Source organism: Carcharhinus amblyrhynchos, unplaced genomic scaffold (genome assembly GCF_965287045.1).
Source record: "Carcharhinus amblyrhynchos unplaced genomic scaffold, sCarAmb.v2.hapA scaffold_42, whole genome shotgun sequence".
Lineage (NCBI taxonomy): Eukaryota > Metazoa > Chordata > Chondrichthyes > Carcharhiniformes > Carcharhinidae > Carcharhinus > Carcharhinus amblyrhynchos.
In genome coordinates this window covers 3,282,937-3,303,388 of record NW_027649783.1, presented here as the reverse complement: position 1 = coordinate 3,303,388, position 20,452 = coordinate 3,282,937, and the positions used below count along the sequence as shown (strand labels likewise).

Below are 20,452 nucleotides of genomic sequence, written 5' to 3'. Positions count from 1 at the left end.
GACAGGCTTTGGGAAACTGCTGAGTTTCCGCTCAGTCATTCACAAAACCCGCAATTCCCGCAGTTTGAGCCGCTCCAACCCCCAGCCTGCTTCTGATTGGCCATCCTCTCCGCATCTGAACCAATCGCACAGCATCGAATGTGAACATTGAGCCAATCATTGGCTTCGACTGTCAACCGGCAGGAATTTTGAATGGGGGGAAATGGCGCCAATTTCAGCGCGGGAAAGGGAATGGAGACAAATTCTTAACTTCTCAACAAGAATAACATCTCTATTAATATTCTGCTGTAAGATTATTTTACAAAGAGCTTTCATTTGTGAACATTTGTCCGCGGCAAACGGCTCTATTCAGGAATGTCAAACGGGACAAATATGAATTCACTCTCTGTAACAAACAACAGACTCAATCCCTTTCACACCGGCTTCAGGGGGACACAGAGAAGACACAGATTTCTCATCCTTTCCCCTGAAAGCGGCACAAGCCACAGGCGGAGGGGAAATCTGAATGGGCTGGAGAGGGAAGGGACAGGGATCGAGTGGAACAGCGGGAGATTCTGGGAATGAACAGCCCAGAGAGCGGGGAAAGGGTCTAAAACACCAAGTGGAGGGAGATGGATTTCAAATCTTCAATGTTTCTGGTAATTAAGGACGGAATGAAGTCTTATTTTATACAAACGGTTATTTCCTGCACAGAAAATGGAGTAATTTCTGGAAGGGGCGGTGAAGTAAACAAGTGAGGCGATCAGAACCTCAGTTCCAGACATTCATTCCCTGCTCAGAGTTTGATTGAAACTTCCTGGGCCAATTCCCGCTGGGGGGGCGGTTCCTCACAGAGTTTAAAAAGGCGGCTGCAGCGCAGACTCTGGATTAAGAGTCTGTGTGTCTCAGATTGTGCTGAATCCGCTCAGAAAATGGCCAGGACCAAGCAGACAGCGCGCAAATCGACCGGAGGGAAAGCTCCTCGCAAACAGCTGGCGACCAAAGCGGCCCGGAAGAGCGCTCCAGCCACGGGCGGAGTGAAGAAGCCTCATCGCTACAGACCCGGCACTGTGGCTCTGAGGGAGATCCGCCGCTACCAGAAATCCACCGAGCTGCTGATCCGCAAACTGCCCTTCCAGCGCCTGGTGCGAGAGATCGCTCAGGACTTCAAGACAGACCTGCGCTTCCAGAGCTCGGCCGTCATGGCCCTGCAGGAGGCCAGCGAGGCTTACCTGGTGGGGCTCTTTGAGGACACCAACCTGTGCGCCATCCACGCCAAGCGAGTCACCATCATGCCCAAAGACATCCAGCTGGCCCGCCGCATCCGCGGGGAACGCGCCTAAAACCCCGGCTTCAGCACCAAGAACAACAACGGCTCTTTTCAGAGCCACCAACTCGACACATGAAAGAGCTGCCATCTCCTGTTAACCAATCTAGTCTTTCAATTCCCGGCACAGAATCTTCCCAGGACTCTGAAACCTCTCCATCTTACAATTAACTGTCCGTTACATGGAGAGAGCTCCAATCCTTTGATGGTTAGAGTCAAAACCATCCCGTTAACAATTCTACCGCAATTTAATTTTAAAGTGGTTTTATTAAACCTGCCATCATTTCAGTTTCCGAGGAATAATTCCGCAAATCCACTTTCTCCGCACATGTTTGGAGTGAGGATTGAGAATTGTGTCAGTCAGGGTCAGAATATGAACCATGTCTCAAACAGTAACCCCCTCACACCGATATCACCATTACAGAAACACTTGTACATTCGGACAGACAATAATTAACACTTTTCCAGATACAATGACTGGCTTTGAAAACTGATGGGCTACAGATGACTGTCCTCACAGACTGTCACACTTTAAACAATTATATTGGAAATCGGATCATTTCAGTTCACTGGGACGGTTCCCCCAATAAACAGCAGAAACATATATTAAAATATTCTATGTCCACAGGGGAGAAAAGAGTTCCACAGCAGAGATCACAGTTCCACAGCAGAGAGCTCAGTTCCACAGCAGAGGGCACAGTTCCACAGCAGAGAGCACAGTTCCACAGCAGAGAGCACAGTTCCACAGCAGGGAGCACAGTTCCACAGCAGAGAGCACAGTTCCACAGCAGAGAGCACAGTTCCACAGCAGGGAGCACAGTTCCACAGCAGAGAGCACAGTTCCACAGCAGAGAGCACAGTTCCACAGCAGAGAGCACAGTGCCACAGCAGAGAGCACAGTTCCACAGCAGAGAGCACAGTTCCACAGCAGAGAGCACAGTTACACAGCAGAGAGCACAGTTCCACAGCAGGGAGCACAGTTCCACAGCAGGGATCACAGTTCCACAGCAGAGAGCACAGTTCCACAGCAGAGAGCACAGTTCCACAGCAGAGAGCACAGTTCCACAGCAGGGATCACAGTTCCACAGCAGAGAGCTCAGTTCCACAGCAGGGAGCACAGTTCCACAGCAGGGATCACAGTTCCACAGCAGAGAGCACAGTTCCACAGCAGAGAGCACAGTTCCACAGCAGGGAGCACAGTTCCACAGCAGGGAGCACAGTTCCACAGCAGAGATCACAGTTCCACAGCAGGGAGCACAGTTCCACAGCAGGGAGCACAGTTCCACAGCAGAGAGCACAGTTCCACAGCAGAGAGCACAGTTACACAGCAGAGAGCACAGTTCCACAGCAGGGAGCACAGTTCCACAGCAGGGATCACAGTTCCACAGCAGAGATCAGAGTTCCACAGCAGAGAGCACAGTTCCACAGCAGGGAGCACAGTTCCACAGCAGAGAGCACAGTGCCACAGCAGAGAGCACAGTTCCACAGCAGAGAGCACAGTTCCACAGCAGAGAGCACAGTTCCACAGCAGGGAGCACAGTTCCACAGCAGAGAGCACAGTTCCACAGCAGAGAGCACAGTTACACAGCAGAGAGCACAGTTCCACAGCAGGGAGCACAGTTCCACAGCAGGGATCACAGTTCCACAGCAGAGATCAGAGTTCCACAGCAGAGAGCACAGTTCCACAGCAGGGAGCACAGTTCCACAGCAGAGAGCACAGTGCCACAGCAGAGAGCACAGTTCCACAGCAGAGAGCACAGTTCCACAGCAGAGAGCACAGTTACACAGCAGAGAGCACAGTTCCACAGCAGGGAGCACAGTTCCACAGCAGGGATCACAGTTCCACAGCAGAGAGCACAGTTCCACAGCAGAGAGCACAGTTCCACAGCAGAGAGCACAGTTCCACAGCAGAGAGCACAGTTCCACAGCAGGGAGCACAGTTCCACAGCAGAGATCACAGTTCCACAGCAGAGAGCACAGTTCCACAGCAGAGAGCACAGTTCCACAGCAGGGAGCACAGTTCCACAGCAGAGAGCACAGTTCCACAGCAGAGAGCACAGTTACACAGCAGAGAGCACAGTTCCACAGCAGGGAGCACAGTTCCACAGCAGGGATCACAGTTCCACAGCAGAGATCAGAGTTCCACAGCAGAGAGCACAGTTCCACAGCAGGGAGCACAGTTACACAGCAGAGATCTATTTAGAAACAAAGAAACCGAATTAACCAGGAAGAAGTCGGTTAGAAACAGGAGATATCCTGGGATTGACATGAATGATCAGTCAGTCCATTCTCCTTTGCCTGTGTGTGATCTTGTGTATCCTGACTGTCTCTCGCTTCATCTCTCTGTCTTTCTGTGTGTTTTCTATTCTTGGTGACAGTGGAATTGTGGCGCCGGGGGAGCAGCCGAGCGCATGCGCTCCAATGATGAATGCGGAAGTGAATCTCTGTGACGCATTAATACCAGCTGGCAGGTGATTGGGATTGTGGAGCAGAGTGGCGCAGCGGAAGCGTGCTGGGCCCATAACCCAGAGGTCGATGGATCGAAACCATTCTCTGCTAGTAGCTTTTTAGCAACAGCAAAAATTATTACTTAGCGGCTCCTTCAAAATGATTTGACATTTCTGTCCAGGGTGCAGTAATTTTCTTCCGCTTCTCGTTACTAGTTAACATTTGAATGAGTAACAGATCGCTGAAATGTCATTTACTCACAAACAGACACGAGCTGTAAATGTTGCAAAGATACACAAGCCGAGGGCTTTCCCTTTCAGCCCGTTTCTCCCAAACAGCTGACACAGGCGTGATGATCCGAATGATCTTGAATTATTCACTATCACTCTCTGATTGTCCGAATTGAAAAATAGCTACTTTTTTAAAAACGAAAACAATCTAGTGAAGTTTAGACATATTAGCTGGACTATTTCTGATCTACAGGGCACCCTGCAGTCAGTCACCATGCTGAGATGGACAGCAGCATCCTCCCTGTGACATGTACTATCGAGAAGGACCAGAATGTCAGCACAGCGGAAACAGCATCAGGTTAAAGACATAATTAATCATTATTTGGACATAAATCACTATTTTTTTTCTAAATTACTGATTTAAAACATGAAATTCAGCTCCCACAATCACCATAAGCTCAGGAAGTGAAGTTTCCTTTCTTTCGGCTTGCATTAGACACACATTGTATGAAATACTTTTTTCAGTCTCTGATTGTTTCCTTGATTTGCCTGTTCATAGCTGGATGGATTTTAACGTGTTCAGTTTAGAACACATTTCACCCTTCTCGGCCTTACTTAAGGTTAAAACTGTAACCTGTGTGTGTCCTTTCTCCTCACACTGAGTGCCTGCCTCTAACATGTTGTGGTCACTCAGTACTTGATGTTTATTTACTGTCAGATCATTAATTAATCCTGCTCTCTCCTCATTACTGAAATTAGTGGAACCTTTTGTCTTGTGCTTTCCAAAGCAGGGTGGAGGGCAGGAGCGATTAAGTAATAAAAGAATTTTTGCTGCAAGGCTAAAGGGAGTGGGAAAGGATTAAGTAACAACACACAGAGATGTGTCTGAAGGAGGTGTGAATGGAAGAATGATGAAGAGCTGCCAGCTGAAAGCAAAATCAAGAGAAAATATAGATTAAAACCAAAAATCAAAATAAAATGAAATCAGTTATGACAGTTACTATCATATTTGAAATACGGATAGGAGTCAGGCCATTCAGCCCCTCAGTCCTACACCATCGTTCAAGAAGGGGAGGCGATGGTCTAGTGGTATTATAGCTCGACTATTAATCTGGAAACTCAGCTAACGTTTTGGGGGCCCAGGTTTGAAACTCTCCACAGCAGGTGGTGGAATTTGATTTCAATAAAAAGTAATTTGAAAATAAGAATCCAGTTTTGATGATGGAACCATTGTTGGAAAACCCCATCTCATTCACGGATGTGCTTTAGGGAAGGAAATCTGTTGAATTTACCGTGTGTGGCCTTCATGTGACTCCAAAGTGACAACAATGTGTTGACTCGATATGTGGATGGGCAATAAGTGCAGGCCAGTGATGCCCATGTCCAACAAATGGGTTCAAAAAGATCATAACTAAGGTAATTGTGGCCGCAATCCTACTTTTCAAACTTTTGCAGCAACCCTTGACTCCCTTGAATAATCTGTGTAATTCAGCCTAGAACATATTCAATGATCCAGCCTCAACTGTTGTCTGTGAAATGGAATTCCACTGACTAACGAACCTCTGAGATGAGATGAGAGTGACTACCCTTGACATCAAAACAGGATTTGACTGAGTTAAACATCAAAGATCCTCAGCAAAAGGAAAGTCGATGGGAACCATGGAAACCTCTCCACTGGTTGGAACTTTATCCAGCATAAAGCAAGATGGTTGTGGTGGTCAGTCATTTCATCCTCAGGGGATCATTTCCCCAGTTTGTCAAGTTACTGTCCCAGACCCTTCCACCATAAGGTCAGAACTGGAGATGCTGACTGATGACTGTGGAATGTTTCGCACCATTCAGGACTCTTCAGTTACTGAAGTCGCCCATTCCCAAATGCAGCAACAACTGGAGAGTATCCAGGCTTGGGCACGGAATGGCAAATAACAATCACACCACACATGTCCCGGACAAAGACCATTTCCAGCAAGAGAGAACCTAACCATTGTCCCTTGACATTAATTGAAAATGTATCACTGAATCATCAACTATCAATATCTTAGTGATTACCTTTAACCAGTAACTGAACTGGGCTAGCAATGTAATACAATGGCTACAAGGCAGCTCAGAGACACATGATCCCATGGTGAGTAACAAAGATCCTGACTGCCAAACACTGTTCACCATCTACCAGGCACAAATCAGGAGTGTGATAGATTAATCCCCACTTGCCCAGGTTAATGCAGCACCAGCAACACGCAAGAGGTTTGACACCATCCCACACAAAGCATCCCTCATGATTGACACCCCATCTGCAAACACACATGCCCTCGACCATTGACACACAGTGGCAGCAGTACTTACTAGCTCCAAGATGAGCTACTGGAACTCACAAAGGTTCCTTCAGTAGCACATTCCAAACAAACGAACACTACTGTCTAGAGAAAGACAAGAGCCGTTGACTCAGAGGAACACCATTAAATGGACCTTCCCCTCCAAGACACTTACCATCCTCACTTGGAAATATATTGTTCTTCCTTCACTGTGACTGGATTCATTCTGTATCTGTCATTCTCTGGTGCAATATATCTGTACCATATACCATATGTATCTTACATTTTCTGCTGCAGGGTGTATGTTGTGTCTTTGTTTGAGCCTGTGTTTGGACAGGAGTTGAGGAAGGGATTTTGTCTATCAGTTACTTTCTGATATTGCAAGTGAATTTGGGACTCATTCAGAATCTCTTAAGAATAGTGTGTGTGAACATTCAAATTCTGAGCAGGAATAGACCACTCAAGTCTGCTCCGTGATTCTATAACATCATGGCTGATCTGATTTGAACATCAACTCCATACTCCTGTCTAACCTTAATACATTTTACCTCTTTGATTATCAACAATCTATCTCCAACAAATGGGTCCATTAAAGAGTCCATTTCAGTTACTGTGTGTGTGACTATCAGTCAGTGCTATTGGATATGAATTTAAACACAATTCTGAATAGGAATATTTCTGTTATCACATGGGAGTGCAGTTCTCAGTATTCTCTGAAATGAGTTTGGCAGATATTCTGATCTGTCACAAAGATAGAATATTCGGGTTGGATTCATGTTTCTGTCTCTGGTACCATACACAATTTGGGGTTCATTCAGCATCTGAGTATTTCTGCTGTTGTTTCTAAGGGTGCAAATGATGTGTTTCGGTCAGACTGTCATAATGTGTGTGAGTATGGGATCATTCTGAATCTGTTATTGGTACTCAAAGTCGGGGATCCTGCTATGTAAGTGTTTTAATCAGATGTAACTTTCAGTGGCTGGTGCTGTATGTGCAGCATGACATTCATTAATCTAACACTGAGCGTGTGTTTGAGAATTATCGTGTATCTGTCAGACTCTATGACACAGTGTGAGTCTCGGATTCATCATATGATCTTCAATTTATTTATAAGTTTGAATTCATTCCATATACATTTCCAGCAAAGCAACAGGTGTGTAGGTTTGAAGCAAACAATGTGAGTTAGTTTCAGCCCAGCATTAATTCTCTGTCAGTGTGAACACAATTGTGAAAGATAATGTATCCTTCAATCTGATACTGGATTGTTTTGCAAGTTTCACTTAGGTTATTCACATTGATTTGATCGGTAACACTCAGTCTGATTCTGAGTAAGAATTTTGACATGAATGTAAACTGGAACTCGGTCTGAAATTCAGATACTATCTTCCATCTGGCTCTGCGTGAACGGGGTGTTTGGATTAGTTAATAATCTAAAGTTCAACTCAGTCATCAAATTGATATTGTAACTTTTAATTTCATAATCTGGGTGAACTTTCAACTGGAATCTGAATTTGTATCTCAGGTTATACTCGTTCTCATACTATCTCAATCTGAGAATGTATTTGAGATTAAGCTTTGCATCTAATGTATTTGTGAGTTCACAAACTGGGGCTTAATACAGCCACTGTAAACCCCTGATGTGGATGGTATGTAACTCGAATCTCAGAGTACAATATTAAGGTGCATTGTGTAACTTTTAACCAAAAACCATTTGTGAGTTTTATCAGATATTTAATTTGGAGCAACAGCTGCCCTATTGTTGGACTGACACAGGGATGATCCAATAGTAGGTGAGAATTTGGACTGGGATTTTTGGATCCCCTTCTTAATGGTACTGAGTTTGATTTGATCTGTTGGGATACAGTGAAAGGTATTGCTTCTTGCGTTGCAAAGATAAAGAATACCGTTCATAGAGTACATAAGTGAGAAGGAAAGGAGAGGGTACAGACTGTAACGTTAAAAACCAATTCAGCAGCAGTGGGGTTTGAACTCGACTATCCGGGGTATTGATTCTTATGTCCATTGGATCTGGAGTCCAATATCTTAACCACTCGGCCATCCTGGTACGAAAACTGGTCATGGTTTCGGCACAACATCTGTCTGTCCTGCTGTCTGGGTGTCTGGAACTGATGAACTGTCTGTGTCTCTGAGCTGTCAGTGACAATGTCCGGACTGTGTGTGAGAAGGAGTTGGCGACACACTCCTCTGGAACTTGTGTGGAGGAAACATCACGTTTGTTTTGGGTCTGTCAGATATTTCTCTGTGAAAACAAAGTCCATTGAATAACTCCAATCCAGATTGGGGCAGTTTCATCTCTATTAATAATCATTGGGAGCGGTTTGTGAGGCTGCAGCCAGACTCCAGCTCTGATTGGTCACTCTTGTTTCTATCCAATTCTTAACCAATCACAAAGCGAGGGAGTAGAAATGGGAGGTTTTGATTGGTTTATATTTTCAAATTGGAAAAACCCGCCAATTTCAGTGCAGGAAAAATACAAAATAACCGAACGCCTTAATGTTCAGGAAACTATTTCAATCTCACACTTTCTCATCTGTTTATTGTATTTTCCCCTCACTGAATCCTGCCGCTATTTTAGGAACAGTTTGAATTTCTCACTCTCTTATCTGGAACCGGCGGGAATCAGACCCCGCTCAGCAATTTAAAACCGAGCAAATCTCAGCTCAGTGGAAAAGCAGAAACAGAGAGATTCCCAACCAACCCCCTTCACACAGGCTTCACAGGGACAGAGAGAAACGGCTGATTTCTGATCCTCTCCCCTGAAAGCGGCCGGGAATGTTCCAATGGGAAGTGTGGAGAGAATCCCCGGCCCTATCCCGCCGGTGGGACAGGCAGCTTTGTGTCCGGAGAATAGGGAGGGCCCGGGGGGGAAGCGGATCTTAAAGCGCTGCAATGAACTCAGGTCCTGTGTGTGTACAAATCTCACTGATTCCGTCCTCTGGGAAAACTGTGGAATAAACAGATCAGCCCGAGAATAACCTCTTCATTCCCGCCTTTACTCTGTTCCCGGAGCGGCTCCCAGATCTCCCGAAATAACGAACAAGTAATTTTACAATGAATTTAATTCCGCTGTTACCAAACTGTGAATATAGTTATCACTGAATCTAAAGAATTACCTTCCGATGTGGTGTTTCTCCTCATTGTCCGTGACAAATCCCAGACTGGGGTTTATAATCCGCTCTCAGTTCAGTTTGATTGTCCCTTCAATGTGAAAGTGTGTGTAAGGGGCGGGTATGAAGTCCCATTCACAGCATTCTGTAACGGGACAAATCTCTATCCTCCAGAAAGAGATTTCTCATTAACTCAATAAGGGAAAAGATGGTGCAGCTTTTTCACAGAGATTGTGGGGGGCTCTGAAAAGAGCCGTTGTGTTTTGGGGGGTTTCTCAGTCCATTGGGGAGTTTTACTTGGAGCTGGTGTACTTGGTCACCGCCTTTGTCCCTTCCGACACGGCGTGCTTGGCCAGTTCCCCGGGCAGCAGCAGGCGCACGGCGGTCTGGATCTCCCGGGAGCTGATGGTGCTGCGCTTGTTGTAATGGGCCAGGCGGGAAGCCTCACCCGCGATGCGCTCGAAAATATCGTTGACGAACGAGTTCATGATGCTCATGGCCTTGGAGGAGATGCCGGTGTCGGGGTGAACCTGCTTCATCACTTTGTAGATGTAGATGGAGTAACTCTCCTTCCGGGATCTTTTCCTCTTCTTGCCGCCCTTTGTTACCGGTTTCTTCATCACTTTCTTCGCTCCCTTCTTGGGAGCTGGTTTCGAGGTTGGTTTCTTCTCATCAGCCATCTTCAGTTTCACACAGAAATAAAGCAAACCCCTTCCGAGCGCTGATTAAATAGACAGTCCCACAGATCTATGTTAATGAGGAATTGGGAAAGCAATGATTGTGATTGGACATTTTAAAAGTTATTCCACTCACTTCTCAGGGGTTCATTTGAGTGGATACGGAAACAGACCAATCAGATTGAGGGGTTTCCGCCAATCACAAACCTCCTTACTACAATCAGGAAGTACATTTTCCAAAGAATCTCCAGGCCCAGTTTCTCAGTGTGGAAAGATCCACCGGGAAATGTCCCCTGGCTGTCGGTGTGAGGGACCCTTCTCCACAGAGGGACTGTGCGGGAGTGTGGGATTCCTTCAGGAACTGTGAATCTCTGGTAATGTGTGTGTGTGGGATTGACTCACTCTCTGATACAGTGTGTGAGTGTGGGATTTACTCACTCTCTGATACAGTGTGTGAGTGTGGGATTTACTCACTCTCTGATACAGTGTGTGACTGTGGGATTGACTCACTCTCTGATACAGTGTGTGAGTGTGGGATTTACTCACTCTCTGATACAGTGTGTGAGTGTGGGATTGACTCACTCTCTGATACAGTGTGTGAGTGTGGGATTGACTCACTCTCTGATACAGTGTGTGAGTGTGGGATTTACTCACTCTCTGATACAGTGTGTGAGTGTGCGATTTACTCACTCTCTGATACAGTGTGTGAGTGTGGGATTGACTCACTCTCTGATACAGTGTGTGAGTGTGGGATTGACTCACTCTCTGATACAGTGTGTGAGTGTGGGATTGACTCACTCTCTGATACAGTGTGTGAGTGTGGGATTTACTCACTCTCTGATACAGTGTGTGAGTGTGGGATTTACTTACGCTCTGATGCAGTGTGTGAGTGTGGGATTTACTCACTCTCTGCTACAGTGTGGGATTTACTCACTCTCTGATACAGTGTGTGAGTGTGGGATTTAATCACCATTTGTAAGGATCGACTACATAATGTGAGTTTGGAAATCATGGATCTGATTTGATGCGACCATATCTGAGTGTTGGATTCATTCTATATTTGAGTGTTGGACTCACTGTTTATCTGTTGGATGGTGAGGCATGTGAGTGAGTGTATTGATTCTTTCCCTGGGAATATAAGGCAGTGCTGATTTAACTGTGCATGTGTCACATACACCATGCTGGATTTATTCTGTATTTGTCACTTTCTGGAACTGGATGTAAAAGAGATTCATCCTGTCACTGTCATTCTCTAACACTGTACATCAGTGTGAAATTGATTGTGTGGTTTCTTTCAGTCTGGGCTTCTTTGTCTGAGTGTGAACTTTTCATTCTCTGTCAGTGCCTGGTACTGTGTGGGAATGTGAGTTTAACTCTGTACCTGTTAACATCTGCTGCTGTAAGGGTACACGGATCTCAATCTGTATCTGTCAGTCTCTGGTGCTAAATGGATGTGTGGAATTCATTCTGTATCTGTCAGTCTCTGGTGCTGAATGGATGTGTGGAATTCATTCTGTATCTGTCAGTCTCTGGTGCTGAATGGATGTGTGGAATTCATTCTGTATCTGTCAGTCTCTGGTGCTGAATGGATGTGTGGAATTCATTCTGTATCTGTCAGTCTCTGGTAACCAAAAGAAAATATGTGGAAAATCTCAGCAGGTCTGGCAGCATCTGGAAAGAGAGAAAAGAGCTGATGTTTTGAGTTCAGGTGACTCTTTGTCAAAGCTTTGACCTGGAGAGAAGGCGGGGGGTGGGGGGGGGGGGCGGCAGTGGTGGAGAGAAGTGGGGGAGGTGGACAGAAAGGAGAGGCAATATCAAAACCAGGTTCGTAACGGAGAAGGCAATTCATAGACAGGTTCTGAACAAGGCCGGGGGGACACAATGGCAAGAACTCATTATTCAACATCATTGCTGTTTTCACTCCCAAACCGCCGGGAAGGGGCCTCATTTAGTTCCTATCTCCAAGTGTTTGTTATTATTATTATAGAATGAACAGCAGAAATGTAACTGCACAATAACCATGAGAGCAGCTGTACAAACAAGATCTCCTGCGGGCAGCAGGTGGGGAGTGGGATGGAGAGGCTTTAAACAGTGGCTGCTTGTTTATTTTTCGATATTTGGTTAAAGTGGGAGCTGGAAATAGATATCTGACCCGTGCAAAAGTTACTGCTGCTTCACACAGCTCAACTCAATCAGCAGTGCACGGATTGGGCTGTTTCTGAATGTCACAAAATTGTTTTAAACTCGCCCCAAACTCCCAGTGAGTAAAAGCAGTTTGGTATATTACTGAAATGATCTCAAATATTGTCTGTGCTGAAGGTTTATCCTTTTACCCTGGTTCCTAATAATTGTTATTTGTGAAGTTATATCAACAACTTTTGTATCTTTTATTTCATCTGTTCCTCAGTTTAGTTAGTTATTTTTCTTGTTACGGGCAGATATTTGAAAGATTCTGATGGTTCCTCAGAACAAGCACAATTTCATCAAGCCAGTTCCAACACAAAGCAGTTCCAGGATCATTCACAGAGCACAGAGATACTGCCAACTCATTGGGTTCACTGTCACAAAGAGAAGGATTCAGCCCCACACTGTTTGCAAAGTAAGAGACAACTTTTCAATCCAAGAGTTGAACAGGAAAAGAGGATTTATTTTTAATTTCCTTCCCTGCCAATGTGGGACATAGGATCAGGAGTGGGCCATTCAGCCCATTGAGCCTGTACTACCATTCAATCTGATTATGGCTGACCATCTCCTTCAATGCCCTTTCCCCACTCTATCCCCAATTTCCCTTTATGACAGTGAGATTTAGAAATCTGTCAATGTCTATATTAATGTTCACCCTTTGTGTGAACTTCTGTAGCCCTCTGAGCTACAGAATTCCAAAGGGTCACAAAGTTGAGTTAAAAAAGTGCAGATCTCAGTCCAAAGAGGATTTGCCCTTATTTTAAAATTGTATCTAGGCTCCCAACCAGGGGAAACATCTCACCTACATCTACCATGTTTACCCTTTTAAGTACTTTGTTGTTTTCAGTGAAATACAGGCCCTGTTTCCCCAGGTTTTCTTCATAAGACAGTCCTGCCGTTCCTGGAACAAATCTGCTGAATGGTCACTACACTCCCTCTGAGGCAATAATAACCCAAACTGCACACAGTATTCCAGACACAATCTAATAACACTGCTGTCCAGTTAAACCAAGGCTTCACTACTCCTGTACTCAGAACCTCCTACAATAAAGACCAACGTACCATGAACCTTCCAAATTACCAGCTTCATTTCCTTGTTCGCCTCCAGTGACTTCTGAATGAGAATAGTCATGTCCCCTAGTACATCAACACTTTCTAATCTCTTAGCATTGAATTAAACTCTGAATATCTGTTCCTTCTACGGAAATGGAAAATCTCACACTTTCTACATGATGTCCCATTCGCAATGTTCTGAGAAGTAATGAGAGGTTCAGAACATTGCAGCTGGAATATCATCCACCTGAAGCTGCTTTGTATCTTTCTCCCAACACACATTTACACTGAGCTTTGTGTCAAGTGCAAACTTCTCAATATTACATTTGACTGACAGGTAGATACATTAATCATAGAATTTTAACAAAACACACCCACTCACAGATATAAAACATGTTGGTCACAAATTGAATAAGAATTCATAACCAGAATAGACAAAAAATGTTGTTGTGAATCTAAAAAATTGCAATTAATTACCTCAGAATATAGCCATTGATACATTTTGTAAATCAATCCAAAAATCTCAGTGAGTCAAGCTGAAAGATGTAATGACAATTCTGTTACTACAAACTGCAGTAATTAATTCATAGGCTGTGTATCCAAATGTTACCATTCACAGAGCTCAAAATTGAATACCATTGCACAACTTACAAACAGCTACTGAATATAAACCATGACTGGGAAATGTACCCTAATCCATATGATAAATTAAATCAAATGACAAACAAATATCAATGCATTATAATTTAAATAAATGGTTTCTAATACAGTGCCTGAAATGCATGTAAATTTAATGCGGAGAAGTGTGAGGTAATTCACTTTGGTAGGAATAACAGATGTGTCGAGTATAGGGCTAACGGGAGGACTTTGAATAGTGTGGATGAGCAGAGGGATCTAGGTGTATGTGTACATAGATCCCTGAAAGTTGGGAATCAAGTAGATAAGGTTGTTAAGAAGGCATACGGTGTCTTGGCGTTTATTGGTAGGGGGATTGAATTTAGGAGTCGCCGCGTTATGTTGCAACTGTACACAACTCTGGTGCGGCCGCACTTGGAGTACTGTGTGCAGTTCTGGTCCCCACATTACAGGAAGGATGTAGAGGCTTTGGAGAGGGTGCAGAGGAGGTTTACCAGGATGTTGCCTGGTATGGAGGGGAGGTCCTATGAGGAGAGGCTGAGGGATTTGGGGTTGTTTTCGCTGGAAAGAAGGAGGCTAAGAGGGGATCTTATTGAAACATATAAGATGATTAGAGGTTTAGATAGGGTGGATAGTGATAGCCTTTTTCCTCTGATGGAGAAATCTAGCACGAGGGGGCATGGCTTTAAATTGAGGGGGGGTAGTTATAGGACGGATGTCAGGGGTAGGTTCTTTACCCAGAGGGTGGTGAGGGATTGGAATGCCCTGCCTGCTGCAGTTGTAAATGCGCCTAGTTTGGGGGCGTTTAAAAGATCCGTGGATAGGTTTATGGATGAAAAGGGATTGGTTTAGGTTAGTGGGTCATTGTTTTGTAACTGGTCGGTGCAACATCGTGGGCCGAAGGGCCTGTTCTGCGCTGTAATGTTCTATGTTCTATTTAAAGTGCAAAAGTATCCCACATTTCAATACGTCACAATGAACAACTGTATGAGGATTGATTCTTACACTCGCGTAGATAACAAGAGAATCACAGATGTAAAATTAATCTGACATTCACAAACTCCCAAGAGACAGATGGGAAGAACAAGGAATTCCATAACATACTTGGGAATGACAACTACAGAATGATTCTTACACCCAAACATTCATCAGAGGAAAAGTGAAACAAATTGAACTCCACACTCACACAGTATCAGCAAGTAACATTTACAGAATGAGTCCTGTCGTCATACACAACACCACAAGGACAGAGATACAGAAGGAAAATAACTCTGAGCTGCTGTACCCGGGATGGATACAAACAGTATAAATCACACACTCATGTAGTTACTCAAATCCGAAGACTGCAAAACTGAAATCAAACTCATGTTGACTTCATGGCAAACTCAGGAACAGAATTAACCCCATATAAACATACAACAGTGGAGACTGACATCGTGCCTGAGTCACAAATTCATGTTCAACTAATCTCACACATGCAGACTGACAACAGACAGACAAATACATGATAAAAATGTCTTTTGTATACAGTGTCCAATACTTACAGGCACAAAATTAATCTCCTTGTTTACAAGAGATGGAGTGATGAGATTGAGTCCCACACTCAGCCTCACTGAGTAGTTGCAGTGTATCTCACAGATGGTACACATTGTGCTCCAGTGGCTGAGGGAGTAAATGCTGAAGCTGGTGTGCAAGTGAAACCCAAAATATTATTTTGTTTTTGAGATTCTTTTATGTTATTGGAGATGCATTTTCCCAGTGAGTGGAGAGTACTGCATCTCTGACCTGACATGTGGCTTTTCAATTGTGGAAAGTCTTTGAGGAAATAAGGGGTCAGTCACTGGCTGTGAACCTGCTCTGCTCTATTTTGAAAGCTCAGTAAGAAGTCTGACAACACCAGGTTAAAGTTCAACAGGATTATTTGGTGGTAAACACCGCTAGCTAGTGGCTTTGTTACCAAACAAACCTGTTGGACTTTAACCTGGTGTTGTCAGACTTCTTACTGTGTTTACCCCGGTCCAACGCTGGCATCTCCACATCACTGATCATTCCAAAGAATCACCCACTCAGTGAAATAATTCCTCCCCATCTCAGTCCTAATGAGCTGCCCCTTATTCTGAGTCTGTGTCCTTTGGTTCCAAACACACCAGCCAGGGAAAACGTACTTTCTGCTTCTACCCTATCGAGCCGTGTAAGATTGTTGTATGTTTGAATGTCAGCACCTCTCATTCTTTTAAATGCCAGAAAATAAACGCCTGGTGTTTCTTGTTTTTACTCAGACAATAATCCCTCCACCCAAGGAATCCATTCAGTGAACCTTCATTCCACTTCCTCTATGGCAATCATGTTTTTCTTTAGGTCAGGAGAACAATACTGCACACAATAGTCCAGGTGCTGTCTCAACAAGACTCTATATAATTACAGTAAAATATCTTTACCCCCGTGTTCAAAACATCTTGTAATAAAGGCAAACATTCCATTCTCCTTCTTAATTGCTTACTCGAGCTGCAGATTAGTTTTCTGTAACTCATGAACAGGAACAGTCAAGTGCTTTTGAATTTTGACACTTTCAAGCCTCTCATCATTTAAGGAATATTCTGCACATTACATTGCACCTGTGAAATTGTTGCCCACTCTCTGAGCCACTTCAAATCCCCTTGAGGAGGTTTTGCCTCCTCTTCACAACTCACACTTCCACCTTATTTTGTGCATCCTCCAAAGCTGCAACTGTTGTCTTTAATCACTGCATCCCAATGATTGATATAGGTTGTGAATGTTGGGGTCCAAGCACTGATCCTTGTTGTACCCTACTTGTCATTGTCTGCTAACTTGATATGACCTATTTATTCCTATTCTCTGTTTCCTTTCCTGTAACCAGTTCTCAATCCAGGCCAGTATTCCCCATGTGCTCTGATTATATTTATTGACCTCTTGTGTGGAAACTAATCAAAGGATTTCTGAAAATGTAAATATACCACATCAGCTGGTTACTCTTGATCTCGTTGCTGAAAATGCTAGTTGCATCTTCAGATCTCCAACAGGTTTGCTAATCCTGATTTCACCTTCATAAGACCACCAGGAATTGTTATAGTAGAATCATAGAAGATACAAGCAGCAGTAGATCATTTGGCCCTTGGAGCTGCTCCAGCATTCGTTTTGATTGTGGCTGATCATCAGAATCAATATTCTGATCCCTCCTTCCCCCGATATCCCTTATCCCTCGAGTCCAAAGAGCTAGATTGAATTTATTCTTGAACTTGCCTGAACTACTTTCTCTGGTAGTGAATTCCACAGATTGACCAAGCTCTCAGTGAAGAAGTTTCTCCTCGCGTTTTGCCTCAACTCAGGTCATGTTTCCTGGATTTGTTGTCACCTAATATAGAAACAAAGAACCAAGAGGTAGGAAACAGAATACTGTATTTGCAATCTGCAGATTGACAAGAACAGCATAAAACATTGCTACTCATAAAATACAACAGCTACAGAATACAATCCACATCTTCCTCACACTGACAGCAAAAAATAATACTCACATTGCAACAATTACCAGATTCCGCAATAAAGACACACAGACCTACCACACACACTGACAGCAGGAAACTGAAATCCTTCCATGCCAGAAACAGAGAGGGACAGAATAAAACCCTTTGTCGTAAAGCAGAAAATGACTGACATAGACTGAAATCCAGATTTATGTTTCAGGAAATTATAAACAATCCACACGTCACTAGCAGTGTGTGCTAGATATTGAATAACGAACATGCACAAGTTAATCGTCATGATAGTTAGGCTGGTGTCTCATCTCTATTTAGTGTTTGAGTGACTAAGTGACGTTTCATAGAATCCCTACAGTTCAGAAGGAGGCCATTCAGCCCATCGAGTCTGCATTGACCACAGTCCAAACCAGGCTCTTTCCCCGTAACCCTTCTAATCCCCTGACGCTCAGGGGCAAGTGTTGATTCATTGGTTAGTGTCGACTTTAATTTGTTACAGTACAAGTTGTGAACCTTTGTCATGTGATCCTTTAAGATGGTCACTGGGCAATATCAACCTCAATGGGAACTGTAATATCGCAAATAACTGAGACCTTGAGAATTAGTGGTAAAGACACACTCCAAGTAATAGAACAGCATGATGGGAAAATACCAACACCCTTATACCAAAGACTGATATACACAGATTAAAAACCTACCCACGTGTCAGAAATAAAAGTGTGCAGTGAAATCACACACACAAATCCCAAAACTGAAGCGCAGCTAGAAAAAACATCACAAGATTTTCCATTTCAGAAACCACCAGGTGCCAAATGAAATACAGAATAACATCCCAGGACCAACACACTGAAAAGCCCACACTCTCTAAAATACTGAATGTTAGAGAGAAAATAAAACACACGGGCATATATCAGAGATTGCAATTTCTGGATGAAATCTTAATATCACTGACCACAGACTGGGAGAGATAGAAGCAACATTGAAATATCAGATACTAATTGACACAGCATGAATCCCACTCGCACAGGGCTGACAGAGAAGCATTTGGAAATAGAATGTGTGTATCCTGTTGTGGAATCGCTCTCGCATTGTTCATTAACTGGCACCAAATAGATTTTGTTTCTGATCCCTCAATGCCACCCCACCCCACCCCACCCCACCCCACCCCACCCCGCTCCGCTCCCAAGAACTCGAATTGTGTTGAACAGTAAATCACCCTCCGGGATTGATTCTCTAATCCTCTCTGAACACCTTGTAGTCAGTAATGTCCAATTCTCATTCCACTCCTTCTCTCAGTCAGTTTTCTGTTTTAGCCACACTGTTAGTGTCACATGTGGGACTTGTGGCTGCTGCTCATCAAACTTATTCCCCTTTAACCCGCACAGTAACTCTCGCAATCACCCCTGTCTGAGCCCAGATACTCTGTCCTGCCAGCTCCCGGTGATGGGCGGGGAAGTAAAGCGGAGCAGTTGGTGCTGGTGAGGAAGGGGAAATGTATGAAGAGTATCAGCAGTCTGATAGAGTGATGTGGGATTAGCAGCAGAGAGAATGTGCTGGTGTGGCAGAGGGAGTGAGAGAGTCAGGGGGGTTTGGGTGGATGGGGCCGGACAAGGGGAAAGGACGGATTGAAAACTGAGAGAGTTTGTGGGTTTGAGCAGCAACCAATGTGATTGGGTATCTACACTAACCAATCAGAGACAGGATGACGAATTGCCATCAGTGTGAATGAACCAATGGGAACAGGGCTTGCAGCCATCCTTCATTAGCATAGGCCTGTGCTTTGGTCTATAAAAGAGGAGTTCCGGGCCCCATTCAGTGATTGTGTGTCTGAAATTCAGTGGGAGGATGGTGGATGAGAAGAAAGCGCCGGTTTCCAAGAAAGGAGCCAAGAAAGCGCAGAAAAAGCTGCCGGCAAAGGGCGGCAAGAAGAGGAAAAGATCCCGGAAGGAGAGTTACTCCATCTACATCTACAAAGTGATGAAGCAGGTTCACCCCGACACCGGCATCTCCTCCAAGGCCATGAGCATCATGAACTCGTTCGTCAACGATATTTTCGAGCGCATCGCGGGTGAGGCTTCCCGCCTGGCCCATTATAACAAGCGCAGCACCATCAGCTCCCGGGAGATCCAGACCGCCGTGCGCCTGCTGCTGCCCGGGGAACTGGCCAAGCACGCCGTGTCGGAAGGGACAAAGGCGGTGACCAAGTACACCAGCTCCAAGTAAAACTCCCCAATGGACTGAGAAACCCCCCAAAACACAACGGCTCTTTTCAGAGCCCCCCACAATCTCTGTGAAAAGGCTGTATCATTAATTTAGCTTCAATGATTACAACGCAGCGTCTTGTACAATAATAATTGTTATATTTTCCGATTATCAATGATAGACACGGAGTAATGTAAATCAAACGCCCGGTGGATCATTGGGTCTGAGTAATAATGTTTAAAATTAATTAACTGCTACCTGCCCTTCTCTGGGTTTAGATCTCAGACGCGTTGATATTCGGTCCCTTTCTCCGGCTTTAGAGAGAGTTAATGGAACAAATGTGTCAGAATCATCGAAACCCTACAATGCAGAGGCCATTCGGCCTATCGAGTTTGTACCGACATCAATCCCTCACCCATCCTCATAACCCGACATATTTCCCCTGTTCATCCCTCTGATACTGGGGGGCAAATCCAATCGACTCAAACCCGCATGTCTTTGGGCTGTGGGAAGAAGGCGGAGCGCCCGCAGGAAAACCCAGGCAGACACGGGGAGAATGTGCAGACTCCACTCAGTTTCCAGTTCTGTTTCAGTTTGGTCTCAATAATCGATCAGTTTATTCCCTATAAACCCCAGTTGTGCAGGAACTCTCAGTCTGGAGGAATATGGGGAACAGCCCGTCCGTTTGCAGAACGATGAACCTTCCTGGCGGCTGGTTGGAGAGTTTTAAAAAGGGCCGAGATGAACCCCGAATGGATCCCGGATTCTAAAAGCAACTCGGG

The 20,452-nt window shown here is 44.6% G+C and overlaps 2 protein-coding genes, 1 non-coding gene and 1 pseudogene across 3 annotated transcripts; 3 read left to right on the top strand and 1 right to left on the bottom strand.

Moving 5' to 3' along the window:
- The first annotated feature begins 911 nt into the window (after nucleotides 1-911).
- LOC145335932 (histone H3) lies at nucleotides 912-1,322 on the top strand. Its single transcript, XM_080181666.1, has one exon. The coding sequence runs from the start codon at nucleotides 912-914 to the stop codon at nucleotides 1,320-1,322; it is 411 nt and encodes a 136-aa protein (XP_080037792.1).
- Nucleotides 1,323-3,793: 2,471 nt separating this feature from the next.
- trnam-cau (transfer RNA methionine (anticodon CAU)) lies at nucleotides 3,794-3,865 on the top strand. Its single transcript has one exon. It is a non-coding gene; the product is annotated as a tRNA-Met (tRNA).
- A 5,781-nt stretch (nucleotides 3,866-9,646) lies between these two features.
- Nucleotides 9,647-10,129, bottom strand: LOC145335813 (histone H2B pseudogene; annotated as a pseudogene).
- A 9,184-nt stretch (nucleotides 10,130-19,313) lies between these two features.
- Nucleotides 19,314-19,978, top strand: LOC145335819 (histone H2B type 1-M-like). Its single transcript, XM_080181544.1, has one exon. The coding sequence runs from the start codon at nucleotides 19,314-19,316 to the stop codon at nucleotides 19,689-19,691; it is 378 nt and encodes a 125-aa protein (XP_080037670.1). The 3' UTR covers nucleotides 19,692-19,978.
- Nucleotides 19,979-20,452: the final 474 nt, after the last annotated feature.